Source organism: Taudactylus pleione, unplaced genomic scaffold (assembly GCF_031769625.1).
Source record: "Taudactylus pleione unplaced genomic scaffold, aTauple2 ptg000117l, whole genome shotgun sequence".
Lineage (NCBI taxonomy): Eukaryota > Metazoa > Chordata > Amphibia > Anura > Myobatrachidae > Taudactylus > Taudactylus pleione.
This window is the reverse complement of record NW_028284519.1, coordinates 9,912,981-9,935,031: the sequence shown is the minus strand read 5'-3', so window position 1 is coordinate 9,935,031 and position 22,051 is coordinate 9,912,981. Positions and strand designations below refer to the sequence as shown.

The 22,051-nt window shown below is 42.9% G+C and overlaps 1 protein-coding gene across 1 annotated transcript; it reads right to left on the bottom strand.

Annotated features, from left to right (window-relative positions):
• Positions 1–11,097: 11,097 nt before the first annotated feature.
• On the bottom strand, positions 11,098–19,868 carry LOC148524514 (uncharacterized). The gene is made up of 4 exons (XM_088471932.1): positions 19,817–19,868; positions 19,053–19,301; positions 12,491–14,178; positions 11,098–11,148 (listed from the first exon to the last, which is right to left on the bottom strand). Exons 1-4 carry the CDS (start codon positions 19,866–19,868, stop codon positions 11,098–11,100), a joined length of 2,040 nt encoding a protein of 679 aa, XP_088328058.1.
• Between the last annotated feature and the right edge of the window lie 2,183 nt (positions 19,869–22,051).

The window sequence follows — 22,051 nt, the reverse complement described above, 5'->3', positions numbered from 1 at the left end:
GTGACCTCAAAGCGATCCTTACATATACATTTGCATTGTTTATCAATCAAACCCCACCTAGTAAACAAGAAGGAGATCCACAGTGCCAACAACTATAAATTCTGTGCTCACATATATTAAGGCTAAACATCATTGATAGAAATTTATATATTTACTAATTATGGCACAGTTGTTTCCCTTGATTTAAAGCTCTGATGAAGATGCCCAGCAGGTTGTTAGTCCAATATCAGTAAGGAATGTAAAGATTTCCACTTGACTCACTATTGAATCAGTAATAGCTCAAAACTGCTTTTAGCCCCTGATAACAGATTTAAACTTTAATTGACTGCTGTGTAATGGGGATCACATAGTGGGACTTTGGAAACCCGACACAGGATCCTAAGTGACACTCACTTGGAGGACAATCAGGGAGGAGCTTCCATTATCCTTTGAATTAGTGGTGAGTAGAACTTAGGGCCTGATTCAGACCCGCTCGCGAGCGCTGAGCGCTCGCAAGCGGGTCGATGTTGCCCAAGTGCGCATGCGCACGACGGGGGTGGCTCCGTCGTGCGCATGCGCAAGACCCGAATAACGACGGCCAAGCCGTCGTTATGGGTCTCGCACCAAAGGGGGCGTGCTGTTCATGGTGATTGACAGCACGCCCCCTTTGGTGGGTGTGCCGGGGGCGTGGCTGCCCAGACGGAGGCGTTCCCATGGGAACGCCTACCGTCTGGGGCCGGCCCCACTGACATCACTAGTGATGTCAGTGGGAGTGCTTTTGGCTCTGATAGAGCCAAAAGCACTCCAGGGCTTGCGGCAGCGAGACCCTGCTGCAGGGTCTCGTCGCAAGCCCATCGCGACCATCATTTTGGCCGCTCGCTATAGCTGTGGGTGGCGGAGGCCTCTCCAAAAAGGAGGAGGGATGGCCCTGATTCAGAGCGAGCACTCTTTCAGAGCATCCGGCTCTGAATCAGGCCCTTAGTCCCCTTGTAGTGGACTTGATTTCATAACAATAAGCTTGCAATTTGCAGCTCACTGCATGATAGCTCCACCGCGTCGTGGTGGCTTACATTAGTCAGTTAAGAATTGCAGGCTGGGAGAAAGCATCAATCAAGAAAGAAAATGCCCAACAGAAGAAAGAAAAGCCAGAAGATGCTAAAATCAAAAGGAGAATGTCCCAGAACTGCAGAAGAGCATTAGTACAGTGGCTGTCAGCAAGAGGAAAGTGGAAGACCAAAGAATGAAGAGGTTTCCAGTGGTGGGAAGAAAAAAAGCTTTATGAAGTTCCTTACTTCTGCCTCACCCAAGAGACTGAGTAGGAGCCCTAAAATGTCCTACCATTAATTCTCAGTAAACCACTGGGATTCGGGCCTCATATTGGTCACTAGGCCCATAATGCACATTTGGGCATAAGGCTTGTGGCTAATTTGGCACAGGTAAATCCTTACTGAACACTATTTCCTGTTTTCATTGCCATAATGGACAATAGGCTCTACTCTCTCTCTAACTAGATTGTTGCCATAAAGGCACTAGGCTCATATTCTGCTCCCCCACTGGCCACATTTGATTAGGGCATTAGGCCAAATGCTGACTATTTTTCTATCATAAATAAATTTATCTAAAAAAAAGAGCATTAACTACTGATAATGACTATATAAAAAGACTGCCAAATGCATAGGAAAATTCAGGGTAAACTGGTGTGGCAGGCATTTGGCATACCACCATATAGAGCAAATTGGAGGTTGGAGCTTCTTCGTTTCTGATTGGAGTTAGTGTTAGGTCCTACAGCCATAGGTTGTGGAGTGTCAGCAGGACATTTATCTCTGTGCAATTTTATCCAAGGGACAGGATTGTCCACTCTCCTTCATAATAAACTAAATTGAGGAAACCATTAAAAGGTTACCTAAAGAGTGTTGCTCTTTGACAAATATTGTGACCTTTATTGTCTGTGTCATTAAGAAGGGGCATTGCTAGACTGATATTTAAGTGTTATGAATTCTTGTATAGTTATTTTATTGGATTAGGATAGAGATTAGAGAGTACGTATAGTTTTCAGTAGTCTCGTTGCCACTTATTTCTTGTTAATAAATAATTTAGCGGGGTGGCACACTATGAGGGCCTAGCAAATCTCTTACTAGCTTTGGTGGTCTTTGCATGCTAGTGGAAGATAAAACACACTTCACCTGACCACATTAGTTCTCTGTAGATGTGGGCATCTATGATGACCTCTAAACCATCCCAGTAAAAAGGGCTATCACCCCTAAGGTTTTCTTTATGCCTAGTGGGAAAGAGGAGAAGTACTGATTGTGTTCTGTTCTTTATTCAGAGGCGTCATTCCTGTCCTTAGAGGGTCACTACACCATTTTGGAGGTAACTGCAGGTAAGCACATGAGTTTAGTGCAAGTTAGGAAAGAAAACTGTAATTGTAGCTTTGGCAGATAAGTACATGGCTACTCAATTTTGTGACCTCTAATGCTCTGTAGCCACAAGCTTCTTTATAACTCTACAGTCATTTGACATTATATGTCCTTGCTGATTTGCTTCTTTATATTGCATGAAAATTGATTTTGTTGACTCTTTAGGATAAATTCTAAGTATACCATGTGAATGGCAGTTAAAGTGTACATCTTGTTTAAAGTAATAATACATTTCCCGCAAACCTCAGCTATAGCAGAACTAGAGATGAGTGGTTCGATTTCCATGGAAACTGAACACACCCGAACTTAGGGGTTTCCAAGTTGAACTGATATTCAGTTTGGTTCTTTCCGCCAAGCTCGGCTCCCAAAATGAGGCAAAACTTTGTTTTCCCGGAGCCGAATTTTGTGTGTTTTGGATTGCATATAAAAGGCCCACTCTCGAGATTGGAGATCAGAGGGAGAGAGTGTGGACTATGGGATGCAGCACTCTGAGGAACTGTGTTGTGTCTGTGTTCAGGGCCAGGAACTAAAAAACACTGTTAGGACTGGAGCACTGTGTTAAAGTCTAAAGGGGCTCTGTATCATAAAAAAATGCCATAGAAACACTGAGGCACAATGGACTGTGGGCTGCAGCACTGTGAGGCACTGCGTTGTGTGTTCAGAGCCAGGCAATAAAAAATTCCATTAGGAACACTGTGTTAAAGGGCGACTGTTTCATTTTAAAAAAAATGCAATAGAAGTACTGTGGATTGTAGGCTGCAGCACTGTGTTGTGTGTTCAGGACCAGACACTAAAAACACCATTAGGAGCACTGTGTTAGAGGGGAACAGTATTATTTAAAAAAAAAACACAGCATGGGAGCACTGTGAGACACTGTGCTGTGTGTTCAGGGCTAGGCACTGTGTTGTTTGTTCAGGCACTGAGTTAAAAATAACCTTTAATAAGAAGAAAAAGAGCCATTCTCGTAACTGGGCATAAGACCAGAAAAGCCACCTCTTTTGTCTGTAATTATTTTTACACAAACTTGACATTTGTCAAGACATCTGTACCATTTACAAAGTTAAAGTAAGTAAAGATAGGGACATTAGCCATCTAGGAACCTCCTCCCTGTTACGTTATTTACAGCGAGTTCATGCAAATTATTTGGGTGAATCTCAAAAAGCATAGCACATTCAATCTCCACTGCCATCATCTTCCTCACCATCAATCTCCTCATCGGTTCCTGATCAGAGGTAGTCTTCCTGCATCCAATTTGTGAAAGGTAACTGACTCCCCCTCTATCCAGTATTCCCCAGAAAAATCATTGCATGCTAGGGCTGCAGCTGCTGTTAAGAATGAATCTTCATCTCAGAAGGGGACCAAGTAGACTAGTAGTTTCACATAACAATTGCCTGTAAAACAATCCTTTGCAAGAGGAAGCAAGTAGGAAAGCTACCATCCAATTGCAGAGCATATCACTGAAGACATGATGGCAATGCTAGCATTAGATAAGCGTCCAATATTCACCATCAATGCGTCTGGTTTTAGACAGTTAATTGAGGTCATGTGTCCCTGCTACCCAATTTCATCTTGATTCCATTTTACCAGATATGTGGACAAGCGGTACTGGTTAAACTAAAGATTACATGACTATGACAGCTTACTGGGTGGGTGTATTGCCTTGAGCAGCAGCATCTAATTTTGTAACAGCTTAATGTTGTGCATATATTATTTAACAAAGCATACCAGAAGACGAAAGATATAGTATTTAAATTGTGATATACATTAAGTATTATTTTGATTCCAAATATACATTACCTATATGGTGGTTTCTCTGAAGAAACTTATCCTCCCTGGGCAGACAGAGTCTTAAGTCGGTATTCATTATTCATGTAGGGGATCTCATGGTCCGGAAAAGGTCTGTTTTTGTAGGAATATAAGCAATGTCATCAACATACAACAGTGGTTCAACAAGACTTGTGCCCCCTGTGTCACCTCCTGCCATCTGTATTCCTTCCAGCCTCCTGCCCCTTGTGTCTCTCCAGCCTCCTGTCCTCTGTTTTTCCAGCTTCTTGCCCCCTGCCCCATCAATCCAGCAACACACATTGGCACTGATAGGAAAAAACAAACACAGGCCTCCACATGAAATAAATAAAATACATAGGGGGGAATTCAATTGCTGCTCCACGGGCGCTCATTAGCGGTAGGAGACACATTTGTTCTCGCAGCCTTCTCAGGTGGCGAGAAGAAATGTACGAAAAGTCCATGGTTTGGTTGCCCAAACAGAAGTTTGGGTGCTGAAACCTGAACTTTAGACGGGTTTAGCCACTAAGGGTAACTAAAGTGTAACTCTTGAGGGCCAGGACAAATGTCATATAGCACACACCATTAATGAAGCTACTTCTTGAAATTCATGTGACTTCCCTAAATCCACGTGATTTAGGGGATTTCAAACTGCCACACAAATAAATATTACTGACGATTTGAGTTTTTACCATACAAACAGCTGGACAATAATTCTGTGGCTTGGAGGACAAAATCTCAGTCAAAATCCAGTGGTTTGAAAACTGCTAAAAATGTGAAACTTTAGTAAATTTAGCCAGTAGACCTCTCATACACAGATGCAAGGTGAAGATTTCTGTGAGTGTGGGCTTTATTTACTACAATACGCATATTGAATGCAGATTGTAGTGTGATATTAATGACTGAATTCGCATTGTGAATTCAGGCAATATCAAAGGGATTTCCTACAAATGCCTTGCAGGGATAGAGCTTGCGATAAAGTTCTGTCCCTGCAAATCCCATCTGTGCACTAGTCATGGTATTTTCAGAAAAGATACCGTGACAAAGTGCCCACGCATGCACCGACCGGCCGCAAATTCTATCCCCCCGGCGCCTAGCCCCGCCCCCCTGTGCTAAGCCACGCCCCCATGATTGCAGACCCCCCGCGACCCCCCCTCCCTTAATTACACTTACCTGCATGATCCGGGCCTCCGGTGATGTCCTCCATGCCTCCGGTCAGGTGATATCCCATACTGCACTGGGACCCGATCACCTAATGACCAGGCCACTGTGCATTATAGGAGACCAGGTGACCAGAGGGAGGACATCACCCGGAGCCCCGACCACTGGTCCCTGGAGTCAGGTAAGTAAATTTTTTTTTTTACTATTTTTTTATTATTTTTTTGCTGTGAATCAGCTTGCGGTCTGTTTAGACCACACAGCTGATTACTGGGACAGACTCCCGGCTCTGCTCTCCCCATTAGAGCAGAGCAGGAGTCAGGTAACCTGGGGGAGACCCTGTATAGCGCCACCTCCAGGTGGCGTTATTATCACAGGGCCTCCCTAGGTATTTTTTTCACATTTTATTTTTAGTAACTCTGGTCGGATCACGTTTCCCATTACAATTATGGGAAATGCGATCTGATTACTAAAAATAAGCGATACTTAGGGGTTGGAGTAGATTTTACAAATTCTACTCCAATTGCCCTGTAATAACTATAGGTGATACTAAAATAATGTGAAAAGGGTGTGAAAACACCCCTTTTCACTTTATTTTAGTCAAAATAATGTTAATAAATAGAGCCCTGTGTAATTTACTGACCTATTATCGTATGCTTTTTGAGAGGTGCATCAGGTAGTGGAGGAGATGAGTAAGCAAGCCAGAATGCTGCTTAAAAGTCTCATGGATGTAACATAAACAAAATCTATTTATGTAATAACATATTTAGCGATCACTGCATAAAAGCCCTGCTAAGTATTTCTTATTGTTACATGTTGCAGCAATTATAAATTATTTATTGGGGCAGTGTATTAAGAAGTGCATGCATGGACATGGGCTCACAATGTAGTTACTGTGTACAGATGTGTCCTCATACACTTTTCCTTCTTTGCTTCATTTGGCACGAGATGCAATCGTGGCTAAGGTACTCCATGACGAGTAGCCATTACAATGGATCCCAAATTTTTTTCCCTGCAAAAGTATTCATATAAAGTAGCAATCACAAGGTGTGGCTAATTCGCAAATTCAAAGGCATGGCAAATTTTGCCATACTGTATGTCTAGAGTTTAGGTGTATTTTGTATGTATGTGGACACATCTGGTATGTGCAACCAATGGGTCACAAATTTTCAAACGGACAAAAATTGCAACATTGTAGACTATTGTACACCATAGGCATTAGCTATCAGGAGCCAATTGTGATACATTTTGCAGCCCCCATAAATTTCTATATAGACTCCTGTGGTGATTAAAAATAGAGCGATAGCAGGAATACCCTTATAAAATCTAAGGGGGAAACTTAATTAATGCAGAATTTAGAGATGTGACTCAACCCCCGGGCAGGGGTGGGGTTAGGTTGAGGCACCACTAGGGGGGCTTAGAGGTAGGCACTAAGGGGGAGGGTTATAGTTAGGTACTAAGAGGGGAGGATTAGGTTTAGGCACTTACCGGGAGGGTTAGGGTGAAGGGTAGGGAGGGTTAGTATAATGGTGCAGGAAAACAGGGTTAGGGGGTAAAATAGGACAGGGGAACATTACTTACCATTCACCTGTTGGGATTTGAACCATGGGGATGCCGCTGTCAGTGTACTGACAGCTGGCATCCTGTCAATCAGTATTTTCCTGTAATTTCCTGTATATTTTGACCACATCACAGCTCACAATATTGTACACCAATTTTGTCCAAAGGCTGGCTGGCTAAACTAAGCGACAAAGCAGTAGCATAAATGCACGGCAGTTTGAAAGACTATAGCACATTTATGATACATTGCCACACAGCACACAGTCACCACACAAAGGTGGTGACAAGCACATAAACCACTTTTGTGCAAGTAGACGTACATGTAAGAGTCTTCATGGTTGAGTAATTTATCAGTGTGTGGGTACTTAGATTGGAATTTGGGGGTTTGATGGGATGGGACTTTATAACTGCTCTTGAGTGACTCACATGAGGAGTTGATACCTTCTAGCAGTATTATACTATTGCAAGTTTTTGTTTCCTTTTTTGTTTACATATATATGTACAGTAGCATGTCATTGGAAATGAGCTGAAGTCATGACACCACCACATGTGAATTATAAAAATTACTGGTACAATCTAGAGCACAGGTGAGATAGTTTTTTTTGTATCGATTTATGTTTATAAGTTGGTGACTTATTTAAGAACAATCATTGGTGCAGTCCCACCCACTCGTGCCGTCTTTTATTACATGGCGCAGAGCGGGAAAAGGCAGTTCGGCGGCGGAGAGGGAGGAGAGAAGACCTCCTGAAGAGCAGAAGATTGGCGCGTCAACAGGGGCGGCGGCCACAGAAGAGGCCAGAAGATGCCGCTGTCAAGAGAGAAGACAGGCAGCGCCGACTGGAAGAAGAAAAGAAGAGGCGGCACCACTTGTCAGGACAGGCCAGCGGCCAAAGAATGCGGCTGAGGACCGGAGAGGACTGCGGGGGAGGGAAGCAAAAGAGCTTCACAAAGTTCCCCCCAGCAGTCTCTTCCAACGGATCAGGTAAGCCCTCCGTGAGGCCTACCTTATACCCCCTCCCTAGACCACCAGGGTTGTCGGCACTAGGCCTGTGGCGCATAGTCGGGCACTAGGCCCATGCGCAACTAGGCGGGCACAAGGCCTGGGGCACAATAACGGGCATTAGGCCCCGTAAAAGGATTTCCCCTTAATTAGGTGTAAGTGGCCTGGGTACTAGGCCCAGGTCACTATTCAATATAGTAGGCGGGCACCAGACCTGTGGCCATAAACCAGGCATAGGCCGGTACCCATACAGGAGGGCACTAGGCCCTATATAGTAAGCCCCATCTTTAGGCAGGCCCATAGGCCTGAGCCACATTTTGGAAAGGGGACTCTGGGCAGTAGGCCCAAGTCCCTCGTGTACCCTGCAGTAGGCAGGCATAAGCCCTGAGCCACTGGTAAGACCCTGGGCATTAGGCCCAGGGCCCTGAGCCCATTAGATGTGCCACTCATATAGAAAAGTAGCCCCGCATAGATGATTAGAGGTGTGAGTAGTGGTGGAGAGCTGTCCGGCTCCCACCAATCAGGTAGTGTTTTCCCCAGTCACCGAGAAGAGGAGCTGGCCAGCTCTGGATAGGTAGGTAGCAGACATTTAAAGGGACAGCACCGTGTTTTGCTCTTGTGTACTTAGAGTCTGTGATTGGTGTTCCGTGCATGGCAAATGTTTAGTTATTGTTATATCTGTCACACTACACACACTGTAGGTTGAGGGTGATGCCGTTTTAGTATGTGTAGTTGCTTGACTTAGGTTTAGGCCCTGCACGGCTGTGTTGTGTATCTCCTTACAGGGACCTGTAGGCGAGTAAGCAGACGAAGACAAAGAGTGGACATAGTGAGAAATATCTGTGTGTATTGTCTCTCCCTGTTTGTTTGTCACTACCTATCCTTCCTTCATTCTGGGCGGACAGTGAACCTTGCAACCCGGTGCAAGGACGGATCTTCACCTGGTGCATGAGTACCGATAGGTGAAAATTCGGGATCTGAGGCCAAAAGTGCCAATGATGATCTTCACTTAAAATCTGAATTTATCCCTTGGTTTGGTAGGGCGTGTCGGTCGATGTGAGGAGGGACGGCACTCACACCGTCTCCTTCCTCCTAGATCATCGTGTCCGTGTTCAGTTTGGGAGTTCCAGGACCGTCTGTTCAACACACGACTTGAAGGTGACAGGGTGCGACGCAAGGTAAGGAACGGAAGTACACCTGCATGGCAGCAGGCACTGCACCGCACCACCTCTTACATTGGCACCTAATGAACATTATTATGTAACAGTTTGATTTCAGATCTTATAACACAGTGCCTCATAATGCTGCACCCACAGCCCTTCACAGTCTGACCCAGCCACAGCAATGCTTGCACCATACAACCCTTCACTGACACAGTTCTTAGTGCTGCACCCCAAAGATCTTTAGAGCCACAGCAGTAGTGCCACAGTAGTGTTTGCACCCCACAGCCCTTCACTGACACAGTCTCCTTAGGGCTGCAGACAGCACACTGCACTTCACAGTCTGCCACAGCAGTGCTTAGTTGCAGTCCACAGCGAACCCTAAACCTCTGGCATCCAAGTGAGGGACTTTCATTGAATCTAAAACACACGTGTTCCAACGAAGATGACGTTTTGCCTCATTTTGGATACTGAAACTACTGGGAAAAACCAAAGCCCAGGCTCGGAAGTACTCTGATATGCAAAATTCGGATGGGTTCAGTTTTTTAAAACTAAACCTATTCTTATCTAGCAGAAATCTTCCAAAATATGCTTAATAATTATGCTCCTCCTTAGTTTTTCTATATTTTGAAATATTCCCTGCAGGAATCGGGGTATATGGGTTATAATGCTTGCATAATGCCATAAAACATTACAGAAAAGAAAGAAGTTAAAGGACAGTATTTCTTTGTTATATGAGTGGACTAATAGTTACACATCCTACTGCTATAGGGGAAATGTATGTAAGATTATAGGCCAGTTTTTACACCATTCTTAGTGATGTCAAACATTAGTGCTATAATCAAGTTCAAGAAATGGAGCTGCAACCAAAAATCACCTATCTTGCAAGATGCATAAATTCATATGCATGATATAGCTATATATAGTTATATTGTTATTGAGGTTGAAAAAAGAACAAGATTTTGATATTCTTGCTCTGAGGCAGCTGACAATTTGGATCTGTTACATGAAAAGTGCAGCTTGTAAACAACATATACCATTTATTTTAGGGAAGTTATTCAACCCATATTTAACTCCTTTAGTAACTCTGGGCCTGATTCAGCAAGGATCGCAACTGCGATTACACACGCAATCGGCCAATTGTTGTGTTCTGCACATTCAAATGCATTGCAGTGCACGTGACTATGCAGACCCATCGGAGAGTGATTGACAGGAAGTACCATTTGGGGTAGTGACGGGGGGGTGGTCTGCTAAATGCAGGCATGTCAGTGCTGTTGAATGCTGTTGCATGGGTGTGCATAAATCATCCACCGCGATGCCATACGCAGCTTGTGTAGTCACTGCGTGTGATGAGGTTAGCAATTCCTGAATAAGTTCAGAGCCTGTGTAAGTGTGCGTGAGGCTGTTATTGTACTCAATGTTATCGATGGTTTTGCAGTCTTGCTAAGTATTACGGATGTGTGTAAGGCGGGTGTCCTTATGTAGTGCTGCGATGGCATAGTAATTGCGGTGGATTTAACAAATCTAAAATTACATTACTGAAGAGAGAGAGAGAGATTGGTTGTCTTAGAGGAACACATATATCGCTAGTTTACTAACATAAATAACGTAGTCACACTCAAGAGTTTGTGTTTCCGACGCACAAAAAAATATTATATTGTAAACAATGAGCGCCAAAGTACAGTAAATAACAATAAATGATACAATTACCACACGATTCGCAAGCGCACTGGTCCAGGAATTACAGTCGTCTCCAAGATGCTGCCACTCATTCAATGGGAATGTATGAGTAAGCAACTCAACCAGGGCTCGGTATTTATTCACTTTAGATTCAATTGTAAAACAACCAAGCGGGCTCATTGGCATTTATTATGAGTCACAGTAAATGCAGCACTTCAATGGTTAGTATACATTTGGTGTCACTAGGGGCTGAACTATGTTAGAGGATCCCATTGTTTCTAATCTCCCGCCCTAGGTTTGTTAATTCAAAGGGCCAATGCATACAAAGTTGTACAGTAAATAATATGAATCCTCCAGATCTTCATAACTTGTCGGTGTTTCCTCTGATATTCATGCTGTCTGATCCATAATCCTGTGGAGACATAAGGAAATCGGTAGGTACCATACACGACCAGTTTATCTCATTCCTGGGGTCAGATATCATATATCTAGTGTTCAACATATATCATTCGGTCATCATCCTATTATAATATGATATTCTTTATATGGAACATTTGCTGTGTCAGTTTGTATGTTATTGAAGTTTGTGTATGTGCTATTTAGCACTATGCGCATTGGTAAATATAAGCTATGTTTTGGTGTACTCAGCATTGGATTATTGGTAGAATGGGACACAGTTCATTGTGGTGAGGTTTTCGAAAGGATTATTAAAAAGCTTGCTGTGCGATTGATGTACAATACATTATTTAGATATTGCCATATTAACTTATTTAATCTAAAATGGCGCCGAGCGCCCAGTCTCAGAGTAGCGTGGTGTGCCATTCACAATATGGTGTGGGGCAGCTGTATGGGGATGTGTGCACTACTGGATGATTGCATGCGCATTGGGATCACAATCGCGCACGGGTGCGTGCGCAAATGTGCATTGGGAGCATGAATGATTTTAAGAAGTGACTGCGGACAATCAAATCGTCCTGAATATCGTGAATCGGGTTATGCACAATTATGCGATTGCTTACAATCTATTTGGCTTCGACAGTCCACCCTTTGATAGCAACTATACGCTATCACCATACGCAAGCAATTATCTATAATTTTAATCTGTCAAGCCATACTCTATAAAATATTAGTCAATGTTATTTTTATGAGATGGCTTAAGTTGGTAATTGTTAACCATCAATGAAGCACTTCAGGGGGAAGGACATAAAACTAACTTTATGTGCACACCACAGACCAGATCATTGGATAGATGTGGGGATGCACCTAAACCATAAAGATAGCCTTGAATTATGTAGAGACTTAATTTTAAGATGTTTTGAAATAGCATTAATAAAATTTTTATGCACTGCTAAACAAATCCAAATCACATTATTACAAGGTACGCGTTCTTATGGGGCTTCTACTACCATTTGGATCTTATTTCAGGCAGACACTGTATTATAAAGTATTGTTCAATGTTCTTAACGATATGACTCCGTGTGGTCATTTAAACCATTAGCAGTGTGTCTCCAGGTGGGGTAAAACAGCCCTCATACGCACTCAGTGGATCATATACGAGACCATTGTCAGGATGTGGGAACTCATCAAGCCTATGAAGGTCGAACTACATTTGAACTAGGGTGTACTAAAGAAACATTGACAATACTTTATCATATATGGCAACATGCAAGCAATCATTAGATCGTACTCTCTAATTCAGGGTTATAATGTAGGGTATTAGTTACATTAGTATTCACAGCATCATGGGTAACTACCATCATTATTTCAGTTTCCTTGTTACCTTTAGAAATACCTTTCCCACATTTCATAACTGCAGGAACACATCTAACACACATGCCAATTAATAAGATGACTACTAATACTAGGATCAGGAGTTTTCCTACACTTGCAATTAGTCCTTGAACCCATTCTCCTAGACCCGAGAACCATTTAACAGGGTTCAACCATGAGGACCACTCTTCTACCTGTTCCTCTACTTCTGCCACTGAAGCATTATGGTTCTTACGAAATTCCCATTTCAGCTGCAGAATTTCGTAAATCTTCCGGTATATCACCTCCTTGGGGTCACTAATGCTATTAGTGATGTAGGTGCAACACTTAACACCAAACTGGGTGGCCAGGGTTACGCAATACCCTCCAGTGACAGCTGTTAAATAATTTAGCACTAGTCTATGTTGGACCAGTTCTTTCTTGTACGCTTGTAACTCCTTTCCAGTATATCTAAATGAATCATCGTATAGCTCAGTGATATTATCTATCAATTTGCCATGGTCTTGTATGTATTTAAAATTTAATGACCCCCGAGCGATCCTGGTGGTATCAAGTGCAACTAGGAATTGAAAGCCAGTCATTTCACTAATCATCTGAGTGGCTCTATGCACTTCACCAGGAACCATATTCCTTTCGTTCCTGTTTTCATACTGTGTATGAAGATATGGGGAAGGTACGTTCTTGTGAATACCGATCATTTCATGATGTGCAACAGTCATGATCTCAGGAAGTACTTTTCCTAGATAACACAAACCACTGGAACTCGGAGAGTGCCACTTGTATGCTTTTCTACCACATATAAAATACACATCGTCAGGGAGGATATATGGGATAGAATGTATCATTATCATGGAACACATTTCCCTAGCAAATGTTCCTATCCCACGTTCTCCCATCTGGTTAAAACAAGATTCTGGCAGTATAACTAGAGCGCAATACCCTTCTGGTACACTACCAACCATATCCTGGGTGTCACCACGTGTATATCTATACCGGAAGTGTCTCCCACTTGATCTAATTGAGTGTAACAATTCAAAATTTAATGGCTCATTATCTGCTCTTAAGGAGAAAGTCATCGTCTGATTATTCCCTGTTGCTTCCCAACTTCCTGGTCTCTTGAAGTTAGTGATGTTAAAACATAACAGGGATTTATCCACTTGGTATTGATGAAGTCTAAAGTGTGGTGGTTTGGACATCAAGAATTTCCCATCCAGTGTTTTTGCTTTTTGTAACCCCAAGATCTCTGTGACATTTAGGGGGAATGGCACTAACCCTACATTTTGCTGTCCCTGGGGAATATGAGAGCATACCCAACAGTCGGTCTGGTTAAGGACACGGCCCACCATGGTATGATAATCCTCTAAAGGATGTCCACCCCAATACTGCTTATACCCAGGTTGGCAACGTTGAATACATCTCTCATCAACTAGGGACCCACACATCCTACAAATACACAAGTCCTCAGATGATAAACCTTCACATTGTCTCCGAGTTTCCAAGCTATCAGGGTTATCAACAATAACAGTATCAGGATTGGTAAGGTACCGCCCTTGTGTTAGTAGATCTCCATCTCCCAACTCCATTCTACTGATGTCGTTATCAACCTCTCTCCATTCTTTGATCACCAGCACAGAACCAGGACACCCTGAAGCAAAAGAGCATGAGATGAACCCTGGAAGGATAAACAACAGCAATCACAATTTGAAACTCCATTACCAGACACAGGGTCTTACCAGCCTCGTTCAGATACTACTGATACAGTTAATAGCTTTCACGGAACAGGATTTCAATAGACAGGTCCACGTTTTCTGTCTCTCCTCCGCCCTTGATCTCCTTTGGATCGTTGACTTTCTTACAGTGGCTGGAATGGACCCAGATGTCTCTCTCGGCTACTTTCACAGATGTTGTACTTGTCAGTAGCACTTGGTATGGTCCTTCCCAGTGATCAGTCAAGCAACCTGAACGTAAAATGTTTCGAATCATTACATACTCTCCAGGTTCAACATCATGACAGTTCATTTCAGGCATATCTGGTGATAGCAATTTCAGTTTTTGTTGCTGTTGTTTGAGCTGCTTACTCATTTTTATAAGGCACCTCACTGTAACCTCATTGTTACATTTTAAATCTTCCTGAGGGCTTACAATTATATGAGATTGCTTCCCAAACAATATTTCAAATGGGGATAAATTAAGAGGGGATCTAGGAGTGGTCCTGATACTATGGAGTACAAGAGGCAAGGCTTCTGGTCATCCCAATCCAGTCTCAGCCATGACTTTACTTAATTTATTCTTAATTGTACCATTCACTCTCTCCACCTTGGCACTGGCCTGTGGTCGATATGGGGTGTGAAGCTTACTATTAATACCCATTAACTTGCACATACTTTGAAAGACATTTCCCGTGAAATGGGTACCCCTATGACTTTCAATTACTCTAGGGATACCATACCTACACAAAAATTCCTGAACTATCTTCTTAGCAGTAAATGCAGCAGGATTAGTTGCAGCTGGATATGCTTCAACCCAATTAGAGAACACATCTGTACAAACCAATACATACTTCAAATTCCTGCAAGGTGGTAACTGGATGAAAGCAATCTGTATAACCTGGAAAGGTCCATCTGCTGGAGGGATGTAAGATGGTTCGGTAGGTATTGTTTTTCCTACATTCTTCCTTAAGCAGGTCAAACAGGACATTGCTCTTTTCTCTGCTTGGGAAGAGAAGCCAGGTGCATATCAGTATGCTTTCACTAATTTGCACATACCCTGTTTGCCCAGGTGAGTCAGACCGTGTGCTGCTTCAGTCAAGCTAGGATAGTATGCCTTAGGGGCTACTGGCTTCCCTTGTCCACTTCTCCATAGCCCAGAGGACTCTTGCTCACATCCCTTGGATCTCCAGCTCGCCTTTTCCTGTAAGGTACATACTTCCTGCATTTCAACCAGCTTCTGTGCATCAACAGTTTCAAATAACATCACACTATACATTTGATTATACTTTAACCCTGCTGCCAATTTGGCAGCTTTGTCAGCCCTATTGTTACCCAATGATACTGGATCGTCCTCACAGGTATGAGCCTTACATTTAATGACAGCTATGGTCTTGGGTAGCTGGATTGCAGTCAATAGTCGTTTAATGTGATGTGCATGTGCGATTGGTGTGCCTGCTGCTGTCATAAAATTTCTCAAATGCCATAGGGCACCAAAATCATGCACCACCCCAAACGCATATCTGGAGTCAGTGTAGATATTGGCAGATTTTCCTTCTGCCGACTCACATGCTCTCCTTAGTGCTACAAGCTCCGCTACCTGAGCTGAATGTGGTGGACCCAGTGGTTCCGCCTCTATGACATCTTTGTCATCTACGACAGCATAACCTGTACATAACTCACCTGTGTCAGTCTGTCTATGACAACTCCCATCCGTGTATAACGTTAAGTTAACATTCTCTAGTGGTATGTTTTTTATGTCATGCCTAGCTGTAAAATTTTGATTGAGATAGTCCATACAATCATGCACATCAATACCTATACCAAACTCACCTTCTACCATTGGCAATGATTCACTTTTACCTTCCACCCTTTGGTGGAAGGTAAATATGTAGCAGGATTTAGAGTATTACACCTTTTTATAGTTATGTTCGTGGGAGCAATCAGTGCTAGTTCCCATTTCGTGAATCTAGCGGAAGAAACGTGTCTAGTCTGGGCAGAGTTTAGTAATGCAGAGACTGCATGTGGTGTATGAACTGTCAAGTCATGGCCTAACACTACGTCCTCACTCTTATTTACTAAGAGAGCGGTTGCAGCTACACTTCTTAAACACGTTGGGAGTGATCTCGCCACAGTGTCCAACTGGGCACTGTAGAATGCTACTGGTCTATTGGCATCACCATGTTTTTGTGTAAAGACACCTGCAGCACAACCAGTGGCTTCCGTACAGAACAGGTCAAAAGGTTTTTCGTAATATGGAATCCCTAATGCAGGTGCTCTTGTTAGACTATCCTAAAGATTAAGGAAAGCCTGCTCTGACTCTTCAGTATGCAAGACAATGTCTGGTTTGGTGGAAGAGACTAACTCCTGCAATGGTAAAGCCAGAATAGAGAAACCTGGTATCCATGTTCTAAAATATACACACATGCCCAGGAAGGTACAAATCTGGTGCTGGTTTCGCGGCAGTGCCATGGTCTGTATGGCGTGGATTCGGTCAGTAGTCAGATGTCGTAGGCCCTGGGTGAGACAGTGTCCCAAGTATTTGACCTTGGTCTGGCACGGCTGTAACTTGTCCTTAGCAACCTTATGCCCTGTGTTCGAGAGGAGATGCAGTAAAAGTTTAGTATCATTTAAACATGACGTAAACGAATCAGAGCATAACAATAAATCATCCACATATTGTATTAGAACAGATCCATTGGCAGGTTGGAAAGACTGTAAACAATCGTGTAAGGCCTGTTTGAAAATACTGGGGCTGTCTATGAAGCCCTGGGTAGTCGTGTCCATGTGTATTGTACCCCCCTATATGTAAATGCAAATAAATATTGACAGTCAGGATGTAGCGGAACCGAGAAAAATGCGGAACATAGATCAATGACAGAGAAATGGGTTGCATGTGGTGGAATTTGCATCAGGGTGACAGCTGGGTTTGGCACTACAGGGAATTGGCTTTCTACCACTTTATTAACCCCTGTAAGGGCTTGTACGAGCCTCTACCCCCTCCCACCACTCTTCTTCACAGGGAAGATGGGACTGTTGGCTATACTAGCTGTACGGACTAAAATTCCCTGCTGTAATAATCGTTCAATTATGGGATAAACCCCTAATTCTACCTCCTGTTTTAACGGGTATTGAGGAATTTTTGGAGCTTGCCTACCGCTTTTTAAGTTTACTATTATGGAAGCTACATTTGCCATTAACCCAGTGTCCTGTCCATCCTTGGTCCAAAGGGAATCAGGTATTTGTGCTAACATATCATTTACCTGTGCTGGACATTGTTCTGATATGGTAGTGTGCAGCATTAACCTTTGGGGAGTGTCTAGCACATCCCTTACCTCATGTGCGAACCTTTCTGGTACATCCATAAATATACCATCAGGGGTACAATAGATGACACATCCCATCTTGCACAATAAATCCCTTCCTAGGAGATTAGTAGGGGCCGTTGCTGCCAGAAGGAAAGAGTGTCTGGCATGCAATGGGTCAATAGAAATTTCCATAGATTCAGTTAAAGGATAATGCTGTAGATCACCTGTTACACCCATTGCTGACACTGTCTTGTTAGTAATTCGCAAATTAGAAGGGGATTTTAATACTGACCTGGTCGCCCCTGTATCTACAAGAAAGGAATGTTCAGTACCAGCTACATTAACCCTTATTATTGGTTCTTCTCTAGTACTTCCAGTTATCCTGACTGCCTGCAGATTACAGGTATGACCTTATCCCTATAGTTGACTATCTTGACCCACCAGAGCATTTACTGCAATTATGTGGGCAGGGTTTAACTGATCATTTTTGATATTATGGGATAGGTTTACATTTTCCTGGTTAGGTGGTCCCTGTAGTATGACTCTACAGTCTTTTCTAAAATGTCCCGGTTGGTTACAATTAAAGCACGTTTTTTGTGTACGGATTTGACTATTTCTGGGAAATTGTTGTTTTTTGTGTTGAGGGTTATAGGTAGGGAATGGCTGTGGGGATGGATATGGGAGCTTAGATTGAGGATGAAAATTGTTTTGTGGCTGAGTGTGGTAAGTATAGTATGGTTGTGGTATGTGTGACTGCGCAAAGGGGTGATATGTGTTAAGTACTTGTAACTGCGCAGATGGATAAGTGTCTTGTGGCTGTAAATGCATATCTTCCAGAGCTTGTATACTGACAGCCATTAGTTTTTCGCTCTGTGATTCGTGCTTTCTGAGTATGTTCTTGTCATGCTCAATAGCAGTTTCCTTAAGTACGTCAACCATTATTCCTCTCCATCCGGGGTGAGGTCTGAACTCTGGTCTTTAGACTATCCTTAAGACCATTCATCAGAACAGTGATGATCATCTCCCTGTAGTGAGTGCTATCCTTAATGTTTTCTATCCCAGTGTACTGAGTGATAATCTGCAGCCCTTGATTAAAATAATCTTCTGCAGGTTCACTTTATTTTTGCTTAATGGTAAAGATTTTACTCCAGTTAACCACTAAGGGGAAAAATACGGCTAACTGGGTGACTATGCGGGCAATGCAATCCTGATTACCTTGATCAGTCAAGAGGACATCTACATCCAGAGTACATGCTGTGATAAACTTTTTCACATCTGTACCTTCTGGGAGACATGGCCTTAACACCACACTCCAGCCCTTATTAGTTGGCTCATGGGCATTGCCTAAGTCCTTGATGAAACGCTGACACTTTGCCAGTTGTCAGGGAAATCAGACATAATGGAATGTAGTTCCGCCCGTGTCCATGGACAGTGCATCGCTACTTCCCTTGTGGGGATTACACCATTTGCATCCGCAACTCCATTTGGAACAATTATTGTCCGTACTGGATGGATGCTTTCCACTTCTATACCTCTAATCCTATTACTGCAGCGAACAGCATTAGCAACCTCCATTACTGAAGCAGTAGGTGTCAATGCTTCCTGCGCCCTTATTACAGGAACCTCCCCCACCATGGGTTCTACTAAGGCCTCCCCCCTTTGGGCTAAGGATTCCTCCCCCACTCCTGATGCTAATGGGTAATCTGCCTGTACTTGCTGGGAAGGGACTTTCAACAATTGCACAGCATGGTACACGGCTGACATTTCTAAAGGTTCATTTTCTGCATCATAAACATTTTCAGTATACAAACTCAGATGCGGGTGCTGCTTACTTGGTTCAGTTACATTTTTATAATTTTGGTGGATAATGTATCTTCACCGCCCATCACATAAGGTGGTGGTGGTGCGCAAGCGCGAATTGCGATATCTTTGGCAACGCTATTGTGCTGCACGTTTGCGTTTTCCTGTGGTGCGCATGCGGCGCTGTTCAGCGTCACGTGCGCATCACCCCTTGTCGTGCACATGACGCAACTCTGCGTCTCATTCATACCATTAACCCACGTGTTACTCTCATGCTGCCAGAGTTTCAAACAATCATTATACTCCACTCTTTTCTTCAAGGATTTCACTCTACATATGTGATTCTTAAGGTTATTTAAGATCTCCACATTAAAGCTACCAATCTTTGGGAAAGGCCTCACTCTCTTACTCGTCATCTTAATTCACATGGTACAGTGCATTGTTGCGTATGCACCGTACTTGGTGTGCATTATATGAAGGGCCGACCCAGTCAGACCTTGCTGAGGCAGCTCATTGTCTGCCTTCTTTGTTGACTGTTTAGCGCCCATTTTCACTTACTCTAAACCTTCCAACAAAGAAGAGACTGGTGACAGAGTTAACTTTTAGGCTGCTTTCACGCACCTATACTACGGTTAAACAATACTAAAATAGGGAACACAGTAATAGCTACTAAGGCAAACACAGTTAACAACCTATTAATAGGGAACACAGGAATTATCTAACTATAGATAAACAACAGTTAACAACCTATTTACCCTTCTTTTCCCCACACCCAGATCTCAATCACAGGATGCCACACCTATGCGGTAAAGTCGCAAAACTCAAAAGCCCTAAATGACCAATGAATTTTACGACCACACTGGAAGCTATTCTTTATCGTTAATCTTTAATGAAAGGACATCAAAAGGATCCCCTCTGCCAGTGTACCTGCTATGTATACCCTAGGGATTACATGTACACCCTAGTTTTTTTTTTAAAAGAAGCTCACACAGTACTATTTCTCCAATCGCTAACATGCGCCTTTCACACTTTTCTATTTTTCTGGCCAGAAAACTTAAATGCCTTTCTTTGGATTTAGCAGTCTTTTAGGAGATCACACCCTACCACTATGACGTCTTGCAGTGTTAAACAATTGCTTGAAACAATACAGAAATGTAAGAAACATGTGTATATGCCACTGTGTGCCCGGTCGCATTCGCTCTTATGTGACCGCTTACGCGTGGTGTATAGTTTTCCTATTTCCAGTTGCAAACGCTAGGATGCGACCACTGTATTTGGTGTGGTCACTTTTACAGCACTATTGTGCGACCGGTCACGTGCACTACAGAGTGGCCACTTACACAGTAGCGTGGGCAAATGAAAAGACACAAATTTCACTCTTTTATTCCCAGGTCCCAATCAGCCCTCCCCGTAGTCTCTAAACTGTGATCCTCCGTCTCCCAACAAACAGCATAGCAGGAAAAAGGTCTGCTGGCACGCCAAAAAATCCACTCTTTGTTGCGAGACGAGGGGAGCAGAACAGCGAATAGAAGGATGGGTGAATACCAACACACGAGCCCCCAAACTAACGAATCTAAAATTACGTTACGGAGGAGAGAGAGAGAGAGATTGGTTGTCTTAGAGGAACACATATATCGCTAGTTTACTAACATAAATAACGTAGTCACACTCAAGAGTTTGTGTTTCCGATGCACAAAAAAATATTATATTGTAAACAGGGGATAAATGCCTTAATCTAAACAATGAGCGCCAAAGTACAGTAAATAACAATAAATGATACAATTACCACACGATTCGCAAGCGCACTGGTCCAGGAATTACAGTCATCTCCAAGATGCTGCCACTCATTCAATGGGAATGTATGAGTAAGCAACTCAACCAGGGCTCGGTATTTATTCACTTTAGATTCAATTGTATAACAAACAAGCGGGCTCATTGGCCTTTATTTTGAGTCACAGTAAATGCAGCACTTCAATGGTTAGTATACATTTGGTGTCACTAGGGGCTGAACTATGTTAGAGGATCCCATTGTTTCTAATCTCCCGCCCTAGGTATGTTAATTCAAAGGGCCAATGCATACAAAGTTGTACAGTAAATAACATGAATCCTCCAGATCTTCATAACTTGTCGGTGTTTCCTCTGATATTCATGCTGTCTGATCCATAATCCTGTGGAGACATAAGGAAATCGGTAGGTACAATACACGACTAGTTTATCTCATTCCTGGGGTCAGATATCATATGTCTAGTGTTCAACATATATCATTCGGTCAACATCCTATTATAATATAATATTCTTTATATGGAACATTTGCTGTGTCAGTTTGTATGTTATTGAAGTTTGTGTATGTGTTATTTAGCACTATGCGCATTGGTAAATGTAAGTTATGTTTTGGTTGTACTCAGCATTGGATTATTGTTAGAATGGGACACAGTTCATTGTGGTGAGGTTTCCGAAAGGATTATTAAAAAGCTTGCTGTGCGATTGATGTACAATACATTATTTAGATATTGCCATATTAACTTATTTCATCTAAAATAGCGCCGAGCGCCCAGTCGCAAAGTAGCGTGGTGTGCCATTCACAATATGGTGTGGGGCAGCAGTATGGGGATGCGTGCACTACTGGATGATTGCATGCGCATTGGGATCGCGCACGGGTGCATGCGCAAATGTGCGTCGGGAGCGTGAATGATTTTAAGAAGTGACTGCGGACGATCAAATCCTCCGATGA